The sequence below is a fragment of the Coenobita brevimanus genome, chromosome 78, assembly GCF_032717465.1.
Source record: "Coenobita brevimanus isolate Jiangsu-jjx chromosome 78, ASM3271746v2, whole genome shotgun sequence".
In the NCBI taxonomy this organism is placed as follows: domain Eukaryota; kingdom Metazoa; phylum Arthropoda; class Malacostraca; order Decapoda; family Coenobitidae; genus Coenobita; species Coenobita brevimanus.
Window position 1 is genome coordinate 32,159,470 of NC_137031.1, and position 24,774 is coordinate 32,184,243.

Below are 24,774 nucleotides of genomic sequence, written 5' to 3' on the forward strand. Positions count from 1 at the left end.
AAATTGTTTGAGTAAGAGTGAGTTAAATTGGGTATTTTTGATACCATCGTTGAAACTGTTTATGTATATGTAGTTGCAAGATGTTGTAGGTGAGTTTATTTAATGTAACGTTATTGTTTGCGTATTGCAAGGGACTTTTGGCATAACCTCCCGGTGTCAGAGCCCATCAAACCCAGTTGCTATCAGTATTATTCAACGTATTCTAACACGCTGATATTTTCTCAGAATGGTTGCCACTTTGCAAGTTATCGCCACGTATCAGCTGTCAGACGCAGTGTTGTTGTTGACAAAACAATGATCATATGATGGGCGTCAGTGTGTTGTGGAATGCTGCTTCATCTTGCATTGTAAGTAAAAGACCTTTGCCTTTTGTGTGACAGTAAGCGAGAACAAGACTGCAAAGTTAAACTGTTTTTTTTCTTTCTTTTAATCATACGGAGAATGATAATTCCATAATACTACAGTTTAGTGTTTTGGCATTAGAGGACTGCAAAAGTTTTCAATGAGCAGGTTATGCATTGTAATAAAGAAAATACAACTGTGGTATCATATTATGAAGTAGGCAGAAACCAAGTTTAAGGTTTATTACCCATCATATTTGGTGGATTGATAGAAGTTAGAGCACTGCAACATTTATTATTGAATTGTAAATTTTGCATGGGTGAATTAGCTGCTTTAAAAAGACTAAACTTTCCTTTTAAACACTTCTCCCATCCATTATATCAGGTTCACTTTTGTTTTGGCCATGATAGGTAAAGTTAGTTTATTAGACATATCGGTAAAATCCACGGGTCTGCTATTGATCTGTATAGATCTTATTGCCTGCCTCCATTGCCAGCTGTACCATGTATTTATCATACACTTCCTCAAAAATATTTATTGAGGGAGCACTCACTACATTCTCTGGGAGTCTGTTCTAGTGATTGATTACTATGTGAGCAAATGTGTTTCAGGTTTGTGGTTTATTGAATGAGCTCCCTCACACATTGGTGTCTGTCCTCTGAAAGAAGTCTAAATGATTAATGTTCTCATGTTCCTCCAGTATCTTATAGACTTCAATCATGTCTCCTTGTCTTCTACGGTCCTCCAGTTTTGGGACTTGAGAGTTTTAAGACGTTGTTCATAGGTAAGATGTCTGAGATGTGTGATTGTCCAAGTGGCTCTTCGTTGAACTTTTTCAATTTTTTTTATGTTTCCTCTTTGTTGGGGAGACCATACTTGAATGGCATACTCCAGGTGGGGTCTAATATATGTCCTGTAGATGGTGGTGAAGCCCTCATTTGTCTGGTTACTTAAATGTTCTCTTCATAAGGCCATGGGTACTGTTTGCCTTACACACGATCCTGTCTGTGTTTATGTCAGATTTTAAGTTATCGCTAAACAGTACCCCCAGGTCTTTTTCTGATGTAGACTCCTATATATTAACCTCTCTGATGTCGTAGGTGTGCTGTGGATTGTTCCTTCTCATATGCATAACTTTGTATTTAGTGATTAATAAGTCATTGTGCACATAGGCAACATACTAGAGCCATTTTGGGGTTGGAAAGAGTGGTGACAGTGAAGTTGTTTGACTTGTAGGAAGACTGCTGGACATGGGCAACAGGGTGTGAAGTTTGTACCCAAAGTGAGGTACGTTAAAGGAGAAGAAAATGATAAAAAGTAGGTTGCCATTCATGCCACTTTTATTTTTTTCAACACACAGGACAAACACGGGTAATGTTTTTTACTCTGTTCCCTGGAGGTTCCATTTAATATGTAGGAAACTTCTTGTTGGCATTTATGCTTTAAAAGTTATTTTATTTTTTATTTACAGAAATGGTGATTGGATAAGTGAAGAAAAATGGAGGATGAAGCACCAAAGATTCAGTTCTTCCCCATCATTAATGGGCTGCAAAAGATGGCCTTGTATGAAACTAAGGCTGTGAGTTAAAGAACCGTATAGCTCCTCTTGTCATGTTCAAGTATTTTTAGATGAAATTTAGTTCCATCAGTTTCAGGTAATAAAATTAGTACTTTTTTTGCCTAATACACATTTGTAGCCAAGGCACTATATGTAACAGTGCTGTTTGGAAAGCATATTTCCTCAGGTTATTCATACACACAAGTTAGCGGTACAGTATCACTGCATTATTAATTTAATATTGTGCAGTAGATACATGGGATGGCTCTGCAGGGGTGTTTGATTGCCTGCAATTGATGGATCTGCTCAGCCAGGCCAGTTGGGGTTATGTGACAGCAACAAGATACATTTGTACAAGGTGTATTGTAGTGTTTGCTAAGAAACTACAGTGCAATACCATACAGTCATATGTTCTGATGAGTAATTTACAAGCGTCGGGTCAGTTACAAAAATCAGAACTGTACCTTCGTGTTAAAAACTTTATCATATAGCCTTCTCAATTTTACAGAGACTCTACTTGATTGGCTCCAACAACACTCAGACAAAGTTTCGAGTGTTAAAAATTGACCGCACGGAACCATACTCACTCCAGATCACAGATGACAAGGTAACTAACTACACTTACAGTATTCTTTCTCTCAGTCTTTATGGGAGTAGGTATTGGTCAGAAATTATCGTCATCATTATCATCATCGTCATCATCATCATCATCATCATCATCATCATCGTTGTCATTGTAACTTTATTTTCTCATAAAGTACAGTACAGTAATTCTTTTCCCATAAAGTACAATACAGTAATTCCCCATCAAACGTCCACTAGATTAACACACTCCTGGTTAATGAGTATCTGTTTAAGATTGGATTTCAAAATACTGTACAAATTATGCTTTATCATTTGTGCTGTAGAGGAACCAAAAATAGAATACTGTATCAGTGTCATTGTGTTGTGTGTGTGTGTGTGTGTGTGCACTTTGTTTTATTGCTTTGCCTTGCTTTGCTTTGAATGGTACATACAGTACTGAAGCAGCAAGGGAAGGGTGGTACGGTATAAAAGAAGTATTAGGAATGTGGGAGTATGAGGAAGGATGGGGTGAACCAGAGTTTTTTCTGTCAACTCTTCATACATAGAAGGCAGAGGCTCGTGTATGGCGTAGAGGTTTTAACCCGTTAACTGCTCTATACAGCCCGGACTGTTCCGAATGCAACTGCTCAATACAGCCCTGGCTGCGCAGGTGAATTTCGAATATAGTGTCATGGTGACCAAGGCCGACCCATGCAAGCATGTTTGAGCCTTCAAAACCGAAACCGAAAAAGAAAATGAAAACCATACATTCCAATAGGGAATCAGACACTTCGATGTTCATCCATGGCTTTACCAAGGTAAATATTGAGCTAATGTTTCCGTATTATATACTTTGGCATGTGTTCTCTCAATTCCTAAGACAAAATTCAGCCTTTGGGAAATTTCATATTTACCCGTACGTCTGCACACCTCGGACAGCTCCAAAAAACCATGAGCAGTTAATGGGTTAAAAGCAGGAATTCAGTCATCTTCAAGATAATCGTGTGGTATGATGTATTAGAAGTATTGTGGATTATCCTGCTTATGCAAGGGTGGCAGTAAGTGTATTTTATTACTACAGCCAGACAGTACAGGTATTTAATTGTAGAGAAGTGCCCAGGTCTGAGTAGAGTATATTCTGTGGCAGTGGCTACAGGTTAGCAAAAAAAAATATATATCCCTTCTTGAGGCTCTTAAAACAACTTCCTGCAATATACATGCAGAACAAAATATTCCACAGGGTATGTGAGAGTATTCATGAGGTCATTCTTTGACTAAATACAGTACCGTATAAGTACAGTAAAGAGTTTATAACAACATAGATCCAGTTTTCAATTGTCAGAGTGTTATTTGCTGTTGACCATATAGGTGAAAATTACATCCTCAGTAATTCACCCAGTAAGTCATCAGTACTGTATTGCTTTCTTTGCAGGTTGAGTACAGCCAACGTCAGATTAAGGAATTGCTGTCCATGATTAATGAGGGTAACCGAGCCCAGTCAGGCCAGCGCCAACAGATAGGCCTCTCTCGCACAGTGTCGGCATTTGGTATTGTGGGGTTTGTGCGCTTCCTGGAGGGCTACTACATCATCCTGGTTACCAAGCGGCGTAAAGTGGCAGTGCTTGGCCTCCACACCATTTATAAGGTTGGTCTGAGTAACTCTCACTTTAGGTGAAAGTAACAGAATATCTGGATGGAATGTTGTTGTTGTGGCCCTGGGCTTCTCTAGCTGTGAACCTGGTGAATTGCAGATTAAAGTTACCATTTTCCTGCAGTCCATTCTTCTCTTTTTGGGGGATGGTGAGAAAGTTGAGGAATGTTTAATCAACTAGATAGCTCTGTTACCTGACCATATCCAGTGCCACTGCTGGATGGCACTTCTCTCCAGCACCAGCTGAATGGAAAGTTAACAACAGTGTGCTGAAACCACGTACATGGATGCCCCGGTACATTCTGAAAGACATTGCTCATGGTTCAGCCTTTTACACCTGATGGCTGCCTTCCAACCTTCATGATCCTCTGTAACATTTTGGTTTCAAGTCCCCAGACCATGTGATCCCTTCTCAAGATTTCATCTTGTCTTTGGTTTGGGGTTTCTTCAGTAGAGACCAAGGCTTTAGAATGGTGATAATGTTGATTAAAATGATGATAATGGAATATTATAAACTTGAAGGTTATGGAATTGGTGCTATAAGTTTAGGGTTTCATTAGCAAAGGTAATGAATTATTAGCATATTCAGCAAAATAATGTTTGTCCATATTGTGTGCATATTGTACTACAGTACAACATTATTTTCTAAATTTTTATTTATTTTATTTGTTTATTTCCTTTTTTTATACTGTCAGGTGGAAGACACAACTATGATATACATCCCACATGACTCCGTTCGGAAGGCGAGTGATGATGAGGCAAAGTATGTTCGCCTTTTCCAGAATATTGACCTCTCCTCCAACTTCTACTTCAGGTATAGAAAAGGGAGTGCCACTTTGAAGTGGGAAAAGGAAGTGGTGAAAGGGGAGTGGGAGATGGGTTAGAAGATGGCTGATAATGGTATAGAACCGTGAGAATCAGTCCCTTGTTTCCACCTCAAGGTGTAGGGGCTCATGACCAGTTGATTACTTGAGAAAAGAGACCAGAGGTAAATTGATAGGAAGCAGATTAGCAACTATGAGAATGGAAATGAGGTTGTATGTAGGTAAAGAAGCATATTTTGTGTAACACGTTCTTGTAAGGAGGAATTGTGCTGTGTATGATAAGATTTCTGTCATATATTTATATACACAGGCAATTCTCACTTAAAGCTCCAGGATGTATGTTGCAAAAATGTTAATTTAATTGAATCAACATATTGTAGATGATTTATTTCCCTGTTTGCTAGTTTTCATTGGCTTTAAGCTTGTGATGAAAAATCCAATACTGTTTGTCTACTGTATTTGTATAGTATGTTGCCAGATATTGCATCTGTTGAAGGGACCTCAACTAAAGGAGATCTAGGCATTTCCATCTCCACTCATGTCTGGTGTTGGGACTTGTCAGAGTGTTTGAGAGTGAAGGTTGGGCTGTTCCTTGTACTGTAATAGTGGCTCTTTGACTGCTGTGAAAGGGGAACACTGTTAGATAAAGTCAGCATATAGTTCATTTTAAACACAGACAGTCATTGCTTTGTTTCACAATACAACAACTCTTTCCATGTAATTAGCATAATACTGTAAAATCGGGGAAACTGACAGATGATCTTTATATGTCAGTAAAAATGCATTATGCAAGTTTGTTTAATTTACTGTAGCATTAATTTCAAAAGCGAAAGTAATAAAGATCAGCCAGTGCAGTAGCAAGGACTTATTTTAATGTTTGTGTTTACAGCTACAGCTATGACCTAACCCATAGTCTCCAGTACAACATGGAACCACCCCGAGACATCCCACTTGAGATTCTGGCTCGCTTCAAAGCATCGACATTTTGCAGTAAGCTTTTTCTTCCTCCTATTTATGCATGGTGCTTTCTTCTGTTGTTTGTGGGAAATAAGGTTATGAGAAATATGATTTATCATTTGAAATCATAAGCTAATGTCACATTTTGTTTTATCAAGTATTGAAATTTCATTTAAGGTAAGTGATGGTCTAGTGGTTAGAAAAGTTATATTTTTGAGAGGAAATGAGTTCAGTCACAAGCTGGAGCAGGGAACAGTTTGATATTTAAAGAGTTTTAAAGCACAGCTGATCTTCACAACACCTGCCATCATGCCATTTAAGACTCATGCTGATGCCATAACAACATTTCCAAATGACATAACCCTAGCATACATTTAGTATGAATGGTTGATATTAGTGTTAAAGTGGTGACATTTGAAGATATGCGACAGGAGGACTGCTGGACCTTGGAGAATAAGTTGTCAAGTGTGATACAAAGGGTAAAAGGGAAAAGAGAGAGAGAGAGATGGAGAGAGACTAATGTAGGTAGTTTGGTAGAAAAGATGAGCAATTTTTTTATTGTAAATGGAGCTAGTTTTGCTGCACGAGTACAATATCATTCCCATCTGATATCCTCTCTAGTGATCAACATGCTCATTTATCTGTGCCCTTTGACTGGCACTGACACTGGATTCTAACTTGGATTTAACCCCCTTCTATCGTATGATGTGTCCTGTGTTGTATTGTTGCTACCACCAAATAATTAACATTATTTCCAGTTGAAGAGCAACTTTTTGAGCTGGATGGGTTAGATACAGCATTCCATAACCCCATCATAACTAGAGATCCATCATAAGTTGATAAAATTGTCTGGAGAAGGCTGAAATGAACCAGTAAAAGATGTTAGCTACTGGATTCATAGGGTTAATCCTTTGACTGAGGCATTTCCCTTCAGGTACATATAATCATTGTTATTCTGAATGGAATATGTACATGAGTCAGTGACACTGAAATGGATAACCGAGGTAGTTTTAAACTCTCTAAATGGCAATGCTTCCCTGAGCTAAACGAAATTGATTGTTGCCTGAATATAATATCAGAGATCAACCATGGCAGTCTAAGGGTTGAAATACTAATGTGCATGCTTATTGTATTATCTGCAGTGGATGAAGTGGAGAGAGCAGAGAATTTCCTTAACCTGTCAGTCAACTCAAAGGATTCGGGGGAAGATGGAAACAAGAAGCCTAGGTAAGTTGGATACCGGTACACGGTGTTAACTTTTAGGTGCGCTGTGTACTAGAGTTTCATTTTCTTTATTTTTGTTTATGTTATGGATGGATGGATGGATTTTATAAGATTTTTTTTTATCAACCCATTCAGTCAAGTGACATTTTGGTTTTTATTCTTGCTTCCTTTGGATGATTTTATTCAGATTAGGGAGAGAAATCAGGTTGTGAAGGGGCAGTGGCATATCTGTAGGGGTGGCCAGGGTGAGACAGGCCACCCCATTGAGTACCGTACCCTCAGTTTCTGAGGGAATACTTTCAGCCCCTCTAAAGAGTTCTCCTTGGGCCACACTGTTAGTGAGCTTGGCCGCCCCATTTTAAAAATCCAAGCCATGGTACTGTGAAGGGGTTAATGTAGGTTGTTCCATCCCCATCACTAGGAATGGTTTTCCAGCTAAACCCAGTCAGTACAAAGAGTTTTACCATACCAAAGTTAAAAAATTATTTGGCATTAACAAGAATACAATACTGTTTAAAAATAATGTACCCAGATTAAAGAAGTTACATTTGACTTAATAACTGACTAAAAGCTCTGCGAACTCTCTGTTAATTTAGTTGATTTAGTGGATTCTGTAGTGATGGCTACATTAGTGACACCATCACTCCATGTCAGATGTTAGCTTCAGCAGGATTTAGCGGCAGACTAATTCTTAAGTTTCTTTGTTTAATAGTTTATACTGTGGTGATGCTGCTGTTGGTGTTGACCCCAGGCTCATCTACATGCAAATGTAGTGGACTGCACGATGACATTGTCCTTCTGCGCTCCACCATCCTCCTTTTGAGGGATAAGGAGGGAGCTGAGGGACATTTGTTAACCAGAAACAAAGCCTCTTGGTTATATCAATGCCACCATGTAAAGGCATTCCACTCAAACGTGATTGTACTGTATTAGTAAAGTCAGCAGTTAAACAGCTATATTTATGTAGGTGTACTACAAGGCATGCCCATTGTTTCACTTTTCGTGTTTGTGCAAGAACAGGCTTTCTAAATGCCTTGAACCTGATTGGATTGCTCTTTTGTAAGGTGAATAGTCCATGTGTTTTTTTGGTGAATTTTGGGTAGAATGTAAACCAGATCCCCATAAAAGAAAAAAGTGTTTGTGCAGTAGCAGAATATGATTACATTTTTCATTTGCCAGTGATACTCGGTTGCTTATGTCAGTAAGTGCACTTAACATATAAGCATGTTACAGATGTATCTGTATTGTAACATTTCCCGTTAGATCCCAGCCAGTGAAAGATCAAAAGGATGAAAAAGCAGAGCAAGAGAATGCAAAAGGTGACTCATCTACTGCAGAACACGGTATCAGTAATCAGTCGAAGTTTTCCAGTCAGCCAAACTCTTCTCCAAGAGCAAGGATGAAAAGCACTGTCTGCTATGGTACAAGAAACAAGCCATACAGCAAGTATGTGTGGAACTCCTATCTTCTGAAACCTGTGGAAGAGAGTCTTCACCCAGCCTGGATCTTACCCATTACACATGGATTTGTTTCCCAGGTATGGAAATAGAGAATAATTGTTTGGTATTAACTTAATGAATATTGCGTTTGTGGTAGGTGGGGACGATCACCATCCACTCACTCGATGTAGTGCTGCACTCGGGTGTCTGCCCTTTCCTCTCCTCCATCCTTCTATCCTTCCATCCACTTCTGCCTTTCTTTCCTTCATTCTTTCCTCGTCCTTCTGTCTTTCTTTCCTTCATTATTTCCTCTTCCTTCTGCTTGTGGTTAACTACACTGAATGACAAGCCAAATGGATTCCTGTATGCCAGGAAACCATTTATCACGCTGGGTGGTAACCATATAACCAAATTTTGTCGCCTGGTGATTGAGTGGGTAATTACGGAGCTCCAATTGGATTGAACCAGTGAAGGTTTATATCCAAGGGGTGGTTGTGGTTATTGCTCGCGTAATGCCACTCAGGGACGAGTGAGGCTAGTCACTCTCATTTTAAACTTCAGTAACAACTTGCCTAGCCCTGGGCTGCTACGCTCCTCATGGGGCAACATAGGATTGGATGATGAATGATGATGAATGAATGAATGTCTTCATCATTCAAACTTTTTCTTCCACTGCACTTTGATCCCTGCTTTTAGGACCCCCAAATATAGTTGAACCCCGAGCTGTCAGAACCATGCTCTCATGTGACTAACTCCCACTCACCCCAAATTTTTTTTACTCTACGGATTTAAACCTGTTTTTGCTCACGATCCATTCACGCAATATAATGCTGCTGTCGGGCTCCAGCCCTTTCCTCTCTTCTTTCCTTCCTTCCTCATCTGCCTTACTTTCCTTCAGTCTTTCCTCTTCCTTCTGTCTACAGGTGACTCTACACTGAGTGACAAGCCAAATGGTTTCCTGTACACCAGGAAACCATTTACTACACTGGATGGTAACCAAATTATGGCGCTTGGTGGTTTAGTGGGTAATTAAGATGCTCCATTTGGATTGAGCCAATGCAGGTTTATATCCAAGGGGTGGTTGGGTTTATTGCTCACGTAATGCCACTTAGGGATGAGTGAGGCTGGTCACTCTCATCTTAAATGTCAGGCTAACTTGCCTAGCTCTGGGCTCCTACGCTTCTCATGGGCAACACAGGATTAGATGATGAATGAATGAATGATTAATTCACTTAACACATAGGAAGATGAATAAAGAAAAGGTGGTGTAATGTTTCTCAGAAAGACAGAATTGAAAGGTGTGCAAGCATACAAATGAATTTGGATGCACACATCCATTATGTTGAAAATACCTGTGCCATTCCCCTTGCATGGAGTACAGTATATACTTCAGCTGATATTTTTGCTTCATTTCTCACAGATAGCTCCATTCTTTCTCTTCCTCACTGTTTTGGTTGAGAGTAACATATTATCACAAAACTCCAGGCTTTCATATCTTGGTTGCCTTAATCAAGAACAACATATATCATTTAACTCCACCCTTTCTCTTTGTGGTTGTCTTGATCCAGAATAACATCTCGGTGTATGGGCGATCTTTCTTCCTGACGCTGATTGCACGGCGGTCCTGTCGCTATGCTGGCACCAGGTTTCTAAAGCGTGGGGCAAACTTTGAGGTAAGTGCAATTTATTTATGGTAGTATGGGGTTGGCTATTAATATTTATATTTTTAGTGTTATTGTTGCACCAGTAATTCTGTTTGCTTGTCACTATGTTTTCAGTTCTTTTGTTCCTTGTTATTTTTAAAACATGGCATATGATTACAAGTCAGTAGAAAAACTGTGGAGAACCTGCATTATATTAGAGCTTGTCTTTATGAAGTTCATCATCGTCATCATCATGCAAACCTCCTTTCCCACCCTGCTCTCAGACATTGTTTGTGTGACCAGAGATACATTTTGTCATCTTTAACTTTTTTCATCATCCTGGTACTGTAAAATTTCATGTATTATTTTAATATTTATTCCTGCCCAGTTTTGTCATACATTGGCTCATAGAATGCATGGTATGCTGCACTGTACCGTATATACAGTATTTTGTAATAGGAGTGATACCGAAGTACTACTTGGATGGCAGGGATAAATATCATGGTACTGTATAAGGGTGATATGAGATGGCATCAAGTCCTGGATTAGTTTTTCTTCGTGACTTTTGCATTATTCACTTAGAGGTAGCAAGTAAATGTAGTAATAACTTGTGATATTCTTGTTGCAGGGTGATGTTGCAAATGAGGTGGAGACAGAACAGATTGTATATGATGCTCATGTGTCATCTCTCCATCTTGGCAGGTTCACATCATTTGTCCAGGTTAGTGGCCTTAAAATCAGTAAACTAATAATCAGATGGTATTATAATCAGATGGTACCAGATTTTTCATTGGAAAGGATCTGAAATGAGTATGAGGTTGTCTAGGTATCATTTTGTGATTTGTTACTTTGTCTGTACTCTTTTCTCTTTAGCTTGGCCTAAAATTGCCATCTCTCCATCTTAAATGCTGAGTTGTAATGAGATTATCACTAGAATATGATGCTAGTCCTAAAGAAGTGTTAGGAAAGGCTGGAGAGCTGTAGCATTGTCTTCTTTGGCTTCAGAGTTTTATAATATAAGCTGCACAAGGACAGAAATCTGGGACAAGTTAAGGTGAGTGGAGTATAGCATTTGTGAAGAATAATAATCACAGCATCTTAGGTGGGGAAGTGTTGATCCTGTTGCACCAGAGACCCATGAGGTAGAGAACATGCGTACTTAAGGGAACTGCGTACAAGTAGTGGCATAAATAGAATAATACTGTATTTAGGTTCCATTTTAGCTCTCCCATTTCCCTTACATTTTCTTTTCTTGGCTTTTTTTTTTTCTTTTTTTATTTCTCTTTTTTTTTAATGAAATTAAATCAGTATTTTTAGTGTTTTAGGACATTGAAGTACAGGCAGTACAGTACTTTTTTTTCTTTTTTTCTTTTTTTATTTTTCTTTTTTTATTTAAGCTATTGCCGACTTTCATTTGCATACTTTACCCAACCACTAGATCCTCCATAAGTTCCTGAGCCTCATCAGCTTTCACAGTTTGCTTGCTCACATACTCATTTGCCCTCTCCACCCATATTTTTGGCCTACAACACCTCCTCTCACCCTGAAGTTCACATTCATGTACGCTTTTCACAACTAAGATATCTACACTCATTCTTTCTATATGACGTTCCATCTGAGCCCAGTTTCATCTGCCCATTTATTAGTAGATTTCCTTCTGCAGTTCCTTGGTACAGTATGTAGGTTTCAGAGTACAGATGTAATTTTTTCTTAAACTTAATAATCAATAAACCCTCGATACAACGAACTAATTGGGGGGAGGGGTGGGTCGCTATATCCAGTAATTCACTATATCCGAGGGTCGGTATTAGCTGAGGGATTACTGAACCTAGGTCACTATATTTGGAGAGTTGTTTGGTCCTACGTGCACAAACACAACCTAAACTTACTCTGTGAAGTTTTACGTGGAGAATTCAGTGGTTTATGAAGTTGTACATGTAAATATGATACTGTATGAAGTTGTACATATAAATTCAGTACCTATAATAAGAATACAGTACAGTATAATGTAATACTGTTACAGTACACTTACTGTGCCAGTAAGGGATGCTGTTGAAGTACACTTGCTGTGTCAGGAAAGGATGCTGTTGTCACAGTGGGCTGATTCACATACTTCCCCCGCATTTAACGACCTTTGCTCACAAAATCCGGGGGAAGTTCAGTCTCAATTTGGCCATTTGCTATATCCGAAATTCACAATACCGGGGTTGGTTATATCAAGTGTTTGCTGTATTGAGAAATTTAGAATACTAATAAGGTATCGAATTCAGCCGTAATTCTCTCCTGTATCCTAAACTAAATAAAATGAAGAATTCAGTGCATCTTTACTTCAGTAAGTAGCTAGCTGATTCATATGTCTGATTATGATACTGATCCAAATTTATTTCAGATCCGTGGCTCCATTCCTTCCCACTGGTCACAGGATGTAAGCAAGATGGTACCCAAACCTCCCATCACCTTTGACCTTATGGATCCTTATGCAGAAACTGCTGGTTAGTGTTGATGTTTTCTTCATTCATTGTTCATTAATGGTGGGGTAAATTGGTAAGCAGTTCTTTGCTTTAGAAATTTTAATCAGTCTGTGTCCATCACATCTCATTGCAGGTAACAATTTCCCAGAGGTGATGTTGGATTGGCCCTGGTGAGAGAAGATAGTGTTTGGAAACTCCCTGTACTGTTGTTTGCAGATGATACTGTGTTGTTGAGTGAAGACGAAGGGGAGCAGCAAGGCTTGGTGGATGAGTTTGAGAGAGTGTGTAAGAAACGGAATCTAAAGGTGAATGTAGGGAAGAGTAAAGTGATGGTCTTCGAGAGAGGTGAAGTCAGTGAATGTACAGCGAGGTTGGATGGTGAGGAATTGGAAAATGTGAGTACGTTTAAGTACTTGGGTAGTGTGATGAGTAAGGATGGAGGTTTGGAGGGTGAAGTGCTTGAAAGGGTACAGCAAGGAAGAAAGGTTGCTGGTTCTTTGAAAGCAGTGATAAGAAACAGGGAAGTGAGCATGGAAGTGAAAAAGTTACTACATGACAGTATTGTGATACCAACTCTAACGTACGGAAGTGAAGCTTGGACGTTGTTGGAAGGACACAAGTCAAGAGTGAGAGCAGTGGAAATGAGTTATTTAAGAGGAGCCTGTGGAGTCACATGGAGAGACAGGCTGATGAATGAGGATATAAAGGAACGTTGTGGTGTTGATGTGGATGTGATAGGAAGTGTTATGAGGAACACACTGAGATGGTTTGGCCATGTGGAGAGGCTGGAGGGTGAAAGACTGACGAAGAGAGTGTATGTGAGTGAGGTGGAGGGGAAAGGAGGGAGGGGGAGGCCGAGGATGAGATGGAGGGATGGGGTGAAGAGGTATATGAGAGAGGGGGGTGTGAGTTGGGAGCAGGGCAGTGAAATGGCGGGGGACAGGGCGACTTGGAGGCGATTTGTTTGTGGTCACCCCAAACGGGATTGAGGCGTCTGGCAATAGACAGATAGATAGATCATAAAAGCCATATACCGGATTTTCCTGCATTGTGTACTACCTTGACATATTATTCTGTAATGCAGTATTATGGCTGATAGAAAGCTGAAGAAAGGCATTACATGTTATTCAAATGTGTAATGTATTCTGCCAACATGCAATATACTTCACATCTTGTGTTGTTGGCCGTTGCGCTAGATAGTCTTTCAAAAAGTGCAGTAGCTAATGATCTATAAAGCTCAGTATGAACTCTGTAGATTTGTTCTTGCAGTGGTATAGACTTTGTCTTATGGTTCCTATGGTAGCACACTGGTGCCTCACTGTGATCAGGCAGAGAGATTGGATGTGTTGTGGAATGACTTCCACAATTTATAGGTTAATATTGCATTGTTGGTGGTGGCCAAAATTATCGTTTTACCATCACAATAATGGCACTTGACTGATGAGATTATTCTGAAAAGCAAACTAAGTTTTATCAGTATGTCTTGTACTGTTGTAAGCATCATATGAGGAAATTTAAAACCCAGCATTACGTGGGCAGTACCTTATTGTTAACCACCACCTGCAGGCAAACACTTTAATGAATTACTGCGTCGATTTGGATCACCGATTGTGGTACTGAACCTTGTGAAGCGGCGAGAGCAGCGGCCCCATGAATCAATTCTCAGCACAGAGTATTCCCGCTTGGTGAATCAGCTCAACCTTACCCTGCCACCACAGCATCGTATTCAGTACCTACCCTTTGATATGGCAAGGGTCAACAAGCAGTAAGTTTTTGTCTGTTGCACCATTGTTGTCACACTTGTATACTTTTTCATTTTGTGTTTACTTGATGGTAATAATGATGATGATGGTGGTGATGATGATGGACTTTCAGTACTTGTTGGAGGTAGTTGGTATAGGTATGTGATAATTCCACAGTCCATGCCCTGAAACAGACTTACAGTATGTCTCCATTGTCACAGAAAGGGGAAGATTGTCTTTCAAACATCTTGTCTTATTCCCTGTTATATTTTGCAAGAGATCTTGGCATCTTTTACATAACCCCAGCTCATATGAGTGGGAGATTGAGGAAAGACAGTGGTTACATGCATGATGTAATTACGTGCATGCGTAACAGAGTGGAGCCAGGGATACGATCATTGTTTTCCTCTTTACTATTGCCCCTAAATGAAGATGTGAATGAAAACAATATCTGATCACTACAGTTTGAAAAGTCTGTCATAAGCAAAGTAAAACTTTCTGAATGTAGCAAAAATAAAATATAAAATACATCAGATTGAAGTTGTTAAGGGTATGGTAATTATGGTTATTTTTTACATAGCATATGGTTTTATTAACTCTGGGAGTGATCATCATGTGCAGTTCCTCAGTTCCTCCATGGAACCCTTGAATAGGGGATAGCTCTGTCAGGACTCTTTCAATACTACTGTGGTAGCCTATGTCATTTTGTGTTCATATTTTACTTGCCCATCTTCCATATCTTTCTTTCCTGTTTTGATGGAGATCCTCTCTACACCACTTATGGTTGTCATTTTGTCATGTTATGCCAATGAACTTTCAAAATTTTCTTTCAAGAAGGGAATTTTTATTTTCTTTATATAAAAACAGAATATTAATCTATAGTACTTTATTATATATTATTAGTAATAGTAAAAACAGTGATAACTAATGAAAGCACATAAGTGGATTTCATAAAATGAAATTGATACATTTTTTCCTGGCATCACTCATAGGAAAGATGAAAATGTAATGACCCGACTGTCTGAGATTGCATATCGAGCTGTAAAGAAGACAGGTATCTTCCAAAGTTCAGCACCATACTACTGCCATCACCTTAATGCCAACATTCACTATCGACAAATGGAACGCACCAGCACACAAGGACACCATGATTTTGGATCTCGTAGGTAAGGTAAAGGAAGAAACATATACAGGTATCACATTGTTTGATATTATTATTAATAGCTGCGAACATATTTTTTCCTTGTCGAAAACTCACTGTTCATCTAAAGGGAAGGAGGGTAGATACTGCAGGATTTAATGTTTTGTTTTAGTGGCACAAAAAATTTTTTTATCTTAACTGTAAAAAGCTTTGAATCAATATACCTTAGTACATGGCAGATTTACTTTATACCGCAGTGTATTGACAAGGATCATTGATGTAAATACTGAGTACAAGTACCCTGCGATTTGCATGTTTGAGATGCCTGCTAAATTGCATGTGGACTGTGAAACAGAGTCAAGCATTTCAACATTTTAATGACAGGAGAATAGGTATTAGCTTCATTTAACCCCTTGAAGCCAGTGACATCTTTATTTTGTGCTTGCCTTCTCCATGTGACCTTGTTCAGCTTTGGAAAGATGCATCAGATGTGAAGAATTAGATATTGTCAGCATTAACCCATTCATTACTATGGTGCCCTCATGAACTGAACAGAATCTTCAGGAAATAGCAGGAATAAAAAGGAAAAATATATCATCTGATTTATATGGTTAATTGGTTAATACTGAAAACTTCTAATCTTCCCATTTTCCTTTTCCCCATCATAAGCTTTGCTCATTCTAATATCAGTGTAAGTTAAGATACAGACCGAAATTTTTCTGACAGTTACTATACAGGTACTTGGTTCAGAGCTTATGTCATTTTTTTGCATTTCACAATACACTGGATAATTAGCTATGTCTACCAGTATCTTTTCCCTTTCACTCCATTGACATGCTATATTTCGTATTATTCTTGCTTCCTGCAAATGATTTTATTCCCTGTAAGGGAGACTTTTTGAGCTTGAGAGGTTAGGTATTGACTTTATTAATCACTGCAAGATGTCTCCCCTAAGCTAAGTACAATAATCTAGTGCTACAGTAACAACAATAAAACTGGAAATGTGTCATCAGACTGAAAGGTGTTCATTTTTACCTGATGCAGAAACTCAGTCTTGGGTCAGCGCAGGGGCCGAAAGCAGACTGGAGTAGTACGAGTGAACTGTGTGGACTGCCTCGATCGTACTAACACTGCTCAGTTCTGTCTTGGCAAATGTGCCCTTGCATTCCAGGTCAGTTCCAAGTTTGTGTTAGTTTGTGTCTTGCTGTTGCAGTACCGTGACCTGTTCAAATGGAAAAAATATACCCACCTCTGGAAAAAATGTTTTTTGGGGACATACATAGTCTTTTGGTCTGATTTGGACACTCATCATATGAGAAGGTCCATATTGGGCTAGGCTGATATACTTCCCAAATAAGCAGTGTTCCTTCCATCCTGCAATCACAGTTATATGCTCTTGGCGTATTGGAGCGTCCCGGTCTTGAGTTTGACAGTGACTGTGTAAGGATGCTGGAGGAAATGTATGAGGACCATGGTGACACCTTGGCTCTGCAGTACGGAGGCTCTCAGCTGGTTCACCGTATCCGCACTTACCGCCGGACTGCACCATGGACCAGCCAGGGCAATGATATCATGCAGACACTTTCTAGATACTACAGCAACACTTTTTCAGGTAGGCAGAGTAAAGAAAATGGTAACAGCCAGTATTTAATTACCATTAGCAAGGAACTTAGATATATTAGTGAATAGTATATGGTATGATGTACACTTATCCACCAATTTAAAATCTGTCAGTTGCCAGACACGTTAATTCTGTAAGGGGTGGCCACAAACAAATCTCCTTCATGTTGCCCTGTCCCATTCCATTTCATTGCCCTGCTTCCAGCTCACACCTTCTTCTCTTTAAAATCTTAATATAAAGTAATTAAGGCATGGAATGCACAATACTGACTGTAGTTAGCATTCCTTGTGTGAAGAAATAGAAAAGGTTTAGTGCTATGGTTTGTGTACCTTCTAAAACCACGTCATAAAATCAGGGTTGGGAAAAATTGTTGAATTTTTTTTTAATGGATTTTTATTATTTAAATGGATTTTTTCACTTCTTTGAAGACATTTTCTTGTACTAAACCTTTGCCAGTGTTACAAGAAACCATATTTTGGTATCAGTTTTGAGAATTCTATCAAAAGACTACTATACTGAGTCTTTTCCTCCTGCTTACTGCAGTGCATCCATTAGGCATGAATGTACATCAAAGTTCAGATAAACAAACTTACAGAATAATAATGTGAATGGGAAGTGGGAGGAAGCAAATGCATCACAGGCTAACACTCCTTGGTATGGGGCAGGTTACTCGTGCTGCTGCATCACTATGTGTCAGATGCTGATGAAGGATTCCAACTTGTCTTATATTTTGTCAAATTTGGATCATAATCATTATGTTATTGTGTTTTCAGAGAACAGTTGAGCTCATATGTCAACATTGGACATAATCACATTTATTGTTATCAACAAAAGAGCTTTCTTTCCTGTGTTAAACTTTTGAATACTTGCCTTATAACAGAAGGCAGTGGTTCACTGGTGCCTGGCTTGATGCAGTATCAGTACAAGAAGAGTACAGGACAAGCAGACTTGATGCATCTGTACAGTACACATTGATCACACTTCTTCCTTTTTACTGTATTTATAAATAAATCGATTTTGATTTAGATCATGATTTTTTTTCACTGATAACTATTTAAATCGCATGATTAAAATAATTTAAATCAAGACAACCATGCTTAAAATCCATATCTCGACTATTTCTCAACCTTTTTATCATCCTTGAGTTTGATTACATTTTATACAGTACAGTACTGTATATTTACCACCAGTAGATTGTTTTATATAGTTCTGGAGATACTTTTTAAAATGGAGGGGTTATCTCTAACTTTGTCCGCAAAATTATCTGGGAATAGCAAGAATAATAAAAAAAAATAGTCACTGGATTAGAATGGTCATTTTTAGCTTGGGTCTTAGTACTTCTCTCTCATCACTTTCACAGATACAGAGAAGCAAAATGCCATTAACCTGTTCCTGGGAGTGTATGTGCCTCAGGAGGAGTCAGTACCGATATGGGAGCTCCCCTCAGACTATCTTCTTCACCATTCATTCACACGTGGATTCAGGCCCTGCCACAGGTATAACTTTTAGATCTAGTGATGAGAATGACCCAGTCATAGTGACGTCATTGCATTGGTTCATTTCCTAGAGATGCCTGGAGATTTGTGGATTATATAATGCCATCAAGGAAAGTAGGGTGGTCATCTACCCTAAAATTTGCTTGTCTAAGATGGCCCAGTCTCAGATTTGTACACCTCAAATGGACCTATGTAGGATTGCATGTTAACATTTTTGTACAAGTGAATGTTTCATATTTAATCTTCACCCATAATTCTGATGTTCATTTTGTGATCTCATTTGATTTTCACATATAATTCTAGCATCCATATTGTGCTTTTCCTTTGACTTACTGATAACTTTTAGTGCTGGGGAGAGACGCACCCACATGCTGGAACCAATAATACGGTATTCAAGCAGCTTCAATGCCTGGTAAATCCCCCAGCTTCCTCACTTTCTGCTGAAAGTAGGATAGTGGATTGCAGGACAAGGACAACTGCAGCTTATAGCAGATGAACTTGAGGCCACAGTAACAATAACTTTGATGACAACAATATGGCATCATTGAAGGTCGTCTTTATGTATGTCATTTAACATTCACCCTTATCTCTTTTCAGTCATTCTCTGCCTGTATTCCACATGCCTTTAAATTTTTTTCATGATTCTTTTGTTGTAGTACATTATTTTTCTTCTTTGAGACACATGCAAGACTCTGCCATACTCTTGGTACACTATGCGTCCTCACCATCATATCATTATAAAGACCTCAACATGTTTGCTTGCATTGGCCTTGGTCTCCTGATGGTGGCTCTCCACATCGCTTGATCTCTAGCAGCCTCTCTGTTCAGTCCTTTATCATAGAGGTCACACTCTGTGACCTTGTCTTAGGTCTTTTTCAGTCTGCTTCTCACAACCCTACCCTCATGATTCACATCTTGGTGATGATAATGATGATTATGTTGATAATAATAACGATGATTGTGATAATAGTGATGGTTTATATTATTGTCGGTATCACTGACAGCCGTAGTTCGAGCCAGTGGTGGGATGCAGAAGTAATGGAGAGTCTGCCTTTACCTGTGGATGAAGAACAGAAAACTGTATCCCTCCTTATGCCTGTCTCACCCACAGAGCCCAAGGTCAGAGTTTGTACACCATTGTATTCAACACCCTTAATCTGATAATTTGTCTTCATTTTTTTTTTCCTGTCATCTCCAGACAGTTTTATTCAATTTAGGAGAGACCTCTGTATTAGAAGGGTTAGGTATAGCCTTCATTAATCATTTCACCACTAGGGGCTCTCCTAAGCTGATTGAAATAATCTGCAAGCAGCAAGAGTAACTGCCTTAACTACCAGAAATACAGTGTGTCAGGTATTTTAATTACCTCAGATATATGTGGCTGCTAACTAGTAAATATATGACTGAAGATTGATAGTGAACTTCTGAATAGATAAGATGAACAGTTTTGGATATCAAGGAATAGTGTATGACTAATAATCAGTTTCTGGTTCTCAGGTTGACCTGTATGTGGACCATCACAGACCCTCTGAGTTCTGCATCCTGTCTGAGTTGTTCAGTTACCACATGAGTCACTCTGTCAGGTATGTTAGACAAGGCAGGGAAGCAGTTGTATTTGTTCTTGTCAGTTTAGGAGGCATTGTATGACTTCTTTGATACCACTCAAAACTTCCTCATTGGTGCCAGAAAAGTCTTTTTTTTTTTTTTTTTTTTTCTTTTACTTATGAGTGATGAGTGAAAAAAGAAAAACTGAATAATTGTAGCATTTTCATAAAGGTGTGTTATGAATTTATCCTAATCTTGGCTTGTATTTGTGTATTTGCTGACATCAGCATTTTCCTCATACTCTAATTTACCCCTCCAGTCTGTTGATGTGTATTGTTGGTGTAGCTCTTTTACCTCCAGTTAATTTTATTCATCGTTGAGAAGACCTCTTGTCGTGAAGGTGCAAATGGAGGCTGTATCAGACCTCTCCAGTTCAGAGTCTCTCCAGGGCTGGATGAAATCCTCTGGAGAAAGCAAGACTAGAGTGAAGTACTTCCCCAGGGATGCTGAATAAACTCTATGGAGGTAGCAAAAATTATATGGAAAATACTTCGTTGGATTGAAGGGGTAACATGATGTTTGTCCCCACAGGGACTACATGCCCCATTTCACAACAGATGAGAGCCCCTTCAGTGTGCGTAGAAGGCCAGGAAAGCGGCAGGAGGAGTTGTCCAGGTCTCACAGTACGTCTTCCCCCACCTCTTCCTCACTCTCAGCTCCTAAGAACCCAGGAATGACAGGTCAAGCCTCCACTTCCTCCACAGCCTCTAGTGGCACCAGGTCAGTATGAAGAGACTTATTATTATCCCCCCCCCCTCCTCAAGTGTGTGTGTGTATCTTTTATTTTTGCTACCACCAGGCAGTTTTATTCATTGTAGGATAGACCTCTAAAAGTGAAAACTGTATGAAGTCCACCACCTTGAAAAGTTACTCCAAAGATGAAAATTTTTTATTGTGGTAACAATAATAGAATATTAAGTATGCCATGGATTTGAAGGGTGTAAAATGAAAATAGCACTTGTAAAAGCTGCAGACCCTTTCACCGCTGATGAGACAATAATGGATTGGATGATGGATGGATAGATTGATTGATGCATATGCAGCTCTACTGATATTTTCATTTTATTTAATTAGGGGTTTATTGCTCATGTAAAGCCACTCAGCGATGAGTGAGGCTGGTTACTCTCACCTTAGATGTCAGGACCAACTTGCCTAGCCCCAGCTGCTATGCTTCTCATGGGGCAGCACTGGATTAGATGATGAATGAATGAATTTACTTATTTTCCTGCATCAATAACTGTGCATTACAGACACCTTTCATCCCTCCATCCATCCATCATCCAGCCCTATGTTGCCCAATGAGGAGCATAGGAACCCGGGGCTAGGCAAGTTGGTCCTGACATAGAGTGACCAGCCTCACTCTTCCCTGAGTGCAACAGCTCTCAGCATAAATGGATCTAGATTTTGTCTTGCTTGTACAGCTTTTGTTGAAAAAGGCAGCGTTTTACGGTGTCTCAGACTTTACGTGCATTTGCTTAAATTAACGTTGAGTGACAAGCCAAATGGTTTTCTGTACACCAGGAAACCATTTACTGTGCTGGGTGGTAGCCATATAACCAAATTATGGCACCTGATGGTTTAATGGGTAATTAAGGCAATTCAACTGGATTGAGCCTGTGCAAGTTTATATCCAAGTGGTGGTTGGGGTTTATTGCTCAAGTAATGCCACTCAGGGATGAGTGAGGCTTGTCACTCTCATTTTAAATGTCAGGACCACCTTGCCTTGGCCTGGGCTCCTACGTTCCGCATGAGGCAACACAGGATTGGATGATGATGATGAAAAATTCATCATCCACAAACAAGCTCAGATAGTTCCCATTTATTATTGTCATACTTCAGAATAGTGTTGAAATTTATTAGGTATAATTTAATGTAATATGTCAGAGTTGGCTACTATGAGATTATTTTTATTTTTTTGTACACCTGGTAGCCCAGTTTGCTCAAAATCCATTAATATGAACCCTAGTTGTTATAAAATAAACACTGAGTTTAGCAGAAATTCATTGAACAAAATCATAAGGTAATAAATTTGTAAAAAATGATTTTACCTGCCTAAATATCATGCCCACCTGACATCTTCAACAAAACATAGGTATAATCAACATGTAGGAAGTTTAATAAAACTTTAGGGGATTTGTTTTACTGATTCTCCCACTTTTAATAATCTCATTCTCACCTTGAATATCTAGAGTACCTTAGCCAGCCCTGGCCCTGTACTGCCAGTATTCACTTATTTTTTCCCCTCAGCTCAACAGAGAGTGAGGGTAGTGATGATGAGGAATTGTCTGTGGCAAGTGCAGGCAGTGACGAGGATGAGGGGGCAGTGCCTCCTGGACTCTCTCTTCTCGCCTTTTTCCCTCCTATGACTCACACTTATGGGCGATCATTCAAACCTCCATCCAGGGCTGACAGTGCTGTGTACAAAAGGTGAAGTGTTGTCTTCATTTGCATTTCACTTTTTTGACCAGTTGAGTTTATCCTAACCCTTTCCCCAGTACATTGTGTTTGAGAATATATAGCAGTCTTCTTTAATATGGGAGAAGTACATCAGCACTTAAAAAGATGTTTATTTGGAAGATACAATAGTTTTAGCCAGCTTGGACTTTCACAACCCGGAAGTGAGATAAAAACTGTGGATCTTCCCAATAAAGAACTTTTCACAAACATTTGATGGTATTCTTAGTCTCATATTTACAAAGCTGATTAACTTTGAAGTAAACTGCCTCAGTTTTTCATTCATCTCTCTTTTGCACCCATTTTTCATTCACAGTGTATCTATGTATCTCGTACAGAATATTCATTATGGAGGGAATAACAAGACCATATAGTTGATGCCTATTCCACCAGTTATAGTTGTTGCCCATTCCACAATTATAGTTGTTTCCCATCCCACCATTTATAGTTGTTCCTCATTCTCTGCAGATATGAGCAGATCTACAGGGCTACCAGCCATCCTGCCTCCAAGACAAGCCGTAATGCAGGTAAGTTAATTGACTTGATGGATGAAAGAATTGAAATGACTTATTATGCTTTCCTTAAATGTCTGGATTGAGTAGCATATCAGTAGGCTTTTGTGCTCATGATGGGGCGGTAAAAGATTGAATGATGGATGGGTAGATGCGTTTCACTTGGTGACGTGAAGTTTACAAAGTGCCTTTTTCATTTAGCTGAGATTTTGGAGGTTGAATGGTAAATCTGTATAGTTTTGGTGTAGAAATTTTGGGTTGACCACTGTTCTATTCACTTATGTGCACTGGTTCAAATCCTAGAGGTGGCCTGATTTTTACCTACAGTATCATGTATAATGCTGTCAGGGACATACTGTGACCCCCCTACCCTTAACCCCCACCGTGCTAATTCTTATCAACCCGATTACCTTCCTTGAGTAATTTTTTAAGTTGATTTTTTTCATCAGATCAAGTGTTTCTGAGTTCGAACTCTTCATCATCCTCGTCTTTTTGTAATTTATGCCTCTTGAGTGGGTGTTAGGGCTGCGATAAATCACCAGCACCACGGAAGGTAGACGGGCGTGAATCCGCCTTTGTTGGGCTACAAACAAGAACTGAATCACTAAATGTCCAGTATTTGGCAACAGCTCTGATGATGTAGAGGGAGACTGAACTTTCTCATGGAAACCTCTGAGGCTTCCTCGCGCATGAAATTACGGCACAGAGACCCATTGCCTCATATGAGGCGATCAGCGTGGCCAAGGTGGCCTGCATATCATCTCATATGAGGTGATGAGGATGTCAGAGGTTAAATGATCTATACTATGATAGTCTAGCTGTGAGTCCTAAATTCTGATTGCCTGAGGCCCCAATAGACAGACAGTTATCATACACACAGAAAAAAAAGTTAGTACTGAACTGTATGTTTCATATTTGGACCCTTGAATAATTTGGCCACCCCTGCAACTCCTGTGTGCAATATATGGGAACTTAGAAGATGCTGATGTTAACTGAATATCTTTGACTCTGCTTCCAGCACCATTGGTATTGATCCAGCGATCCAGTTTCTCTGTGGACTCTAGTGTGGAAACAGCACCACCTGCTGTGCCTCGACGTTCCCGTGATCTGTACCATCGCCATGTGGCCACGGCCGCCCTTGGACCACACCCACCCCAACATCATGACCTACTCATGTATCGCAAGTTTACAAGCTTCTCATGATAAAGTATGATACTTAGTTTTACATAGCTTAAGAGCTTTCTGATGTGTACTGAACAGTTAACCCTCCCTAATACAAACTGATGGCAGGAACAGTGTGACAGTTACATCTGAAAATTTTTAATTTCCTTTGCTTGATGATGTCATAATTTACGAGCCAAGGTTTGTTATACAACTTCCCTAGTCTAAATACATTATGGTGCTGTACAACTCAGTACAGTACAGCATTGTATACTTGCATACAGACATACAAACATAGCATAAATCTGTGATAATTACTGTACAGTAAGTCAGTAAAATTAATTAGGTAACTGTCAGAGTGATGGTTGA

The 24,774-nt window shown here is 39.3% G+C and overlaps 1 protein-coding gene across 1 annotated transcript; it reads left to right on the top strand.

The window, feature by feature from the left end:
* The first annotated feature begins 321 nt into the window (after positions 1–321).
* Positions 322–24,774, top strand: FIG4 (polyphosphoinositide phosphatase FIG4). Its single transcript, XM_080279489.1, has 22 exons — positions 322–347; positions 1,814–1,921; positions 2,409–2,507; positions 3,897–4,109; positions 4,811–4,929; positions 5,829–5,929; positions 7,039–7,123; positions 8,384–8,657; positions 10,128–10,232; positions 10,831–10,923; positions 12,592–12,694; positions 14,240–14,438; positions 15,408–15,581; positions 16,601–16,727; positions 16,943–17,168; positions 18,538–18,673; positions 19,678–19,792; positions 20,171–20,256; positions 20,810–20,998; positions 22,526–22,705; positions 23,201–23,259; positions 24,263–24,774. The coding sequence occupies exons 2-22, from the start codon at positions 1,841–1,843 to the stop codon at positions 24,445–24,447; spliced, it is 2,949 nt and encodes a 982-aa protein (XP_080135615.1). The 5' UTR covers positions 322–347; positions 1,814–1,840; the 3' UTR covers positions 24,448–24,774.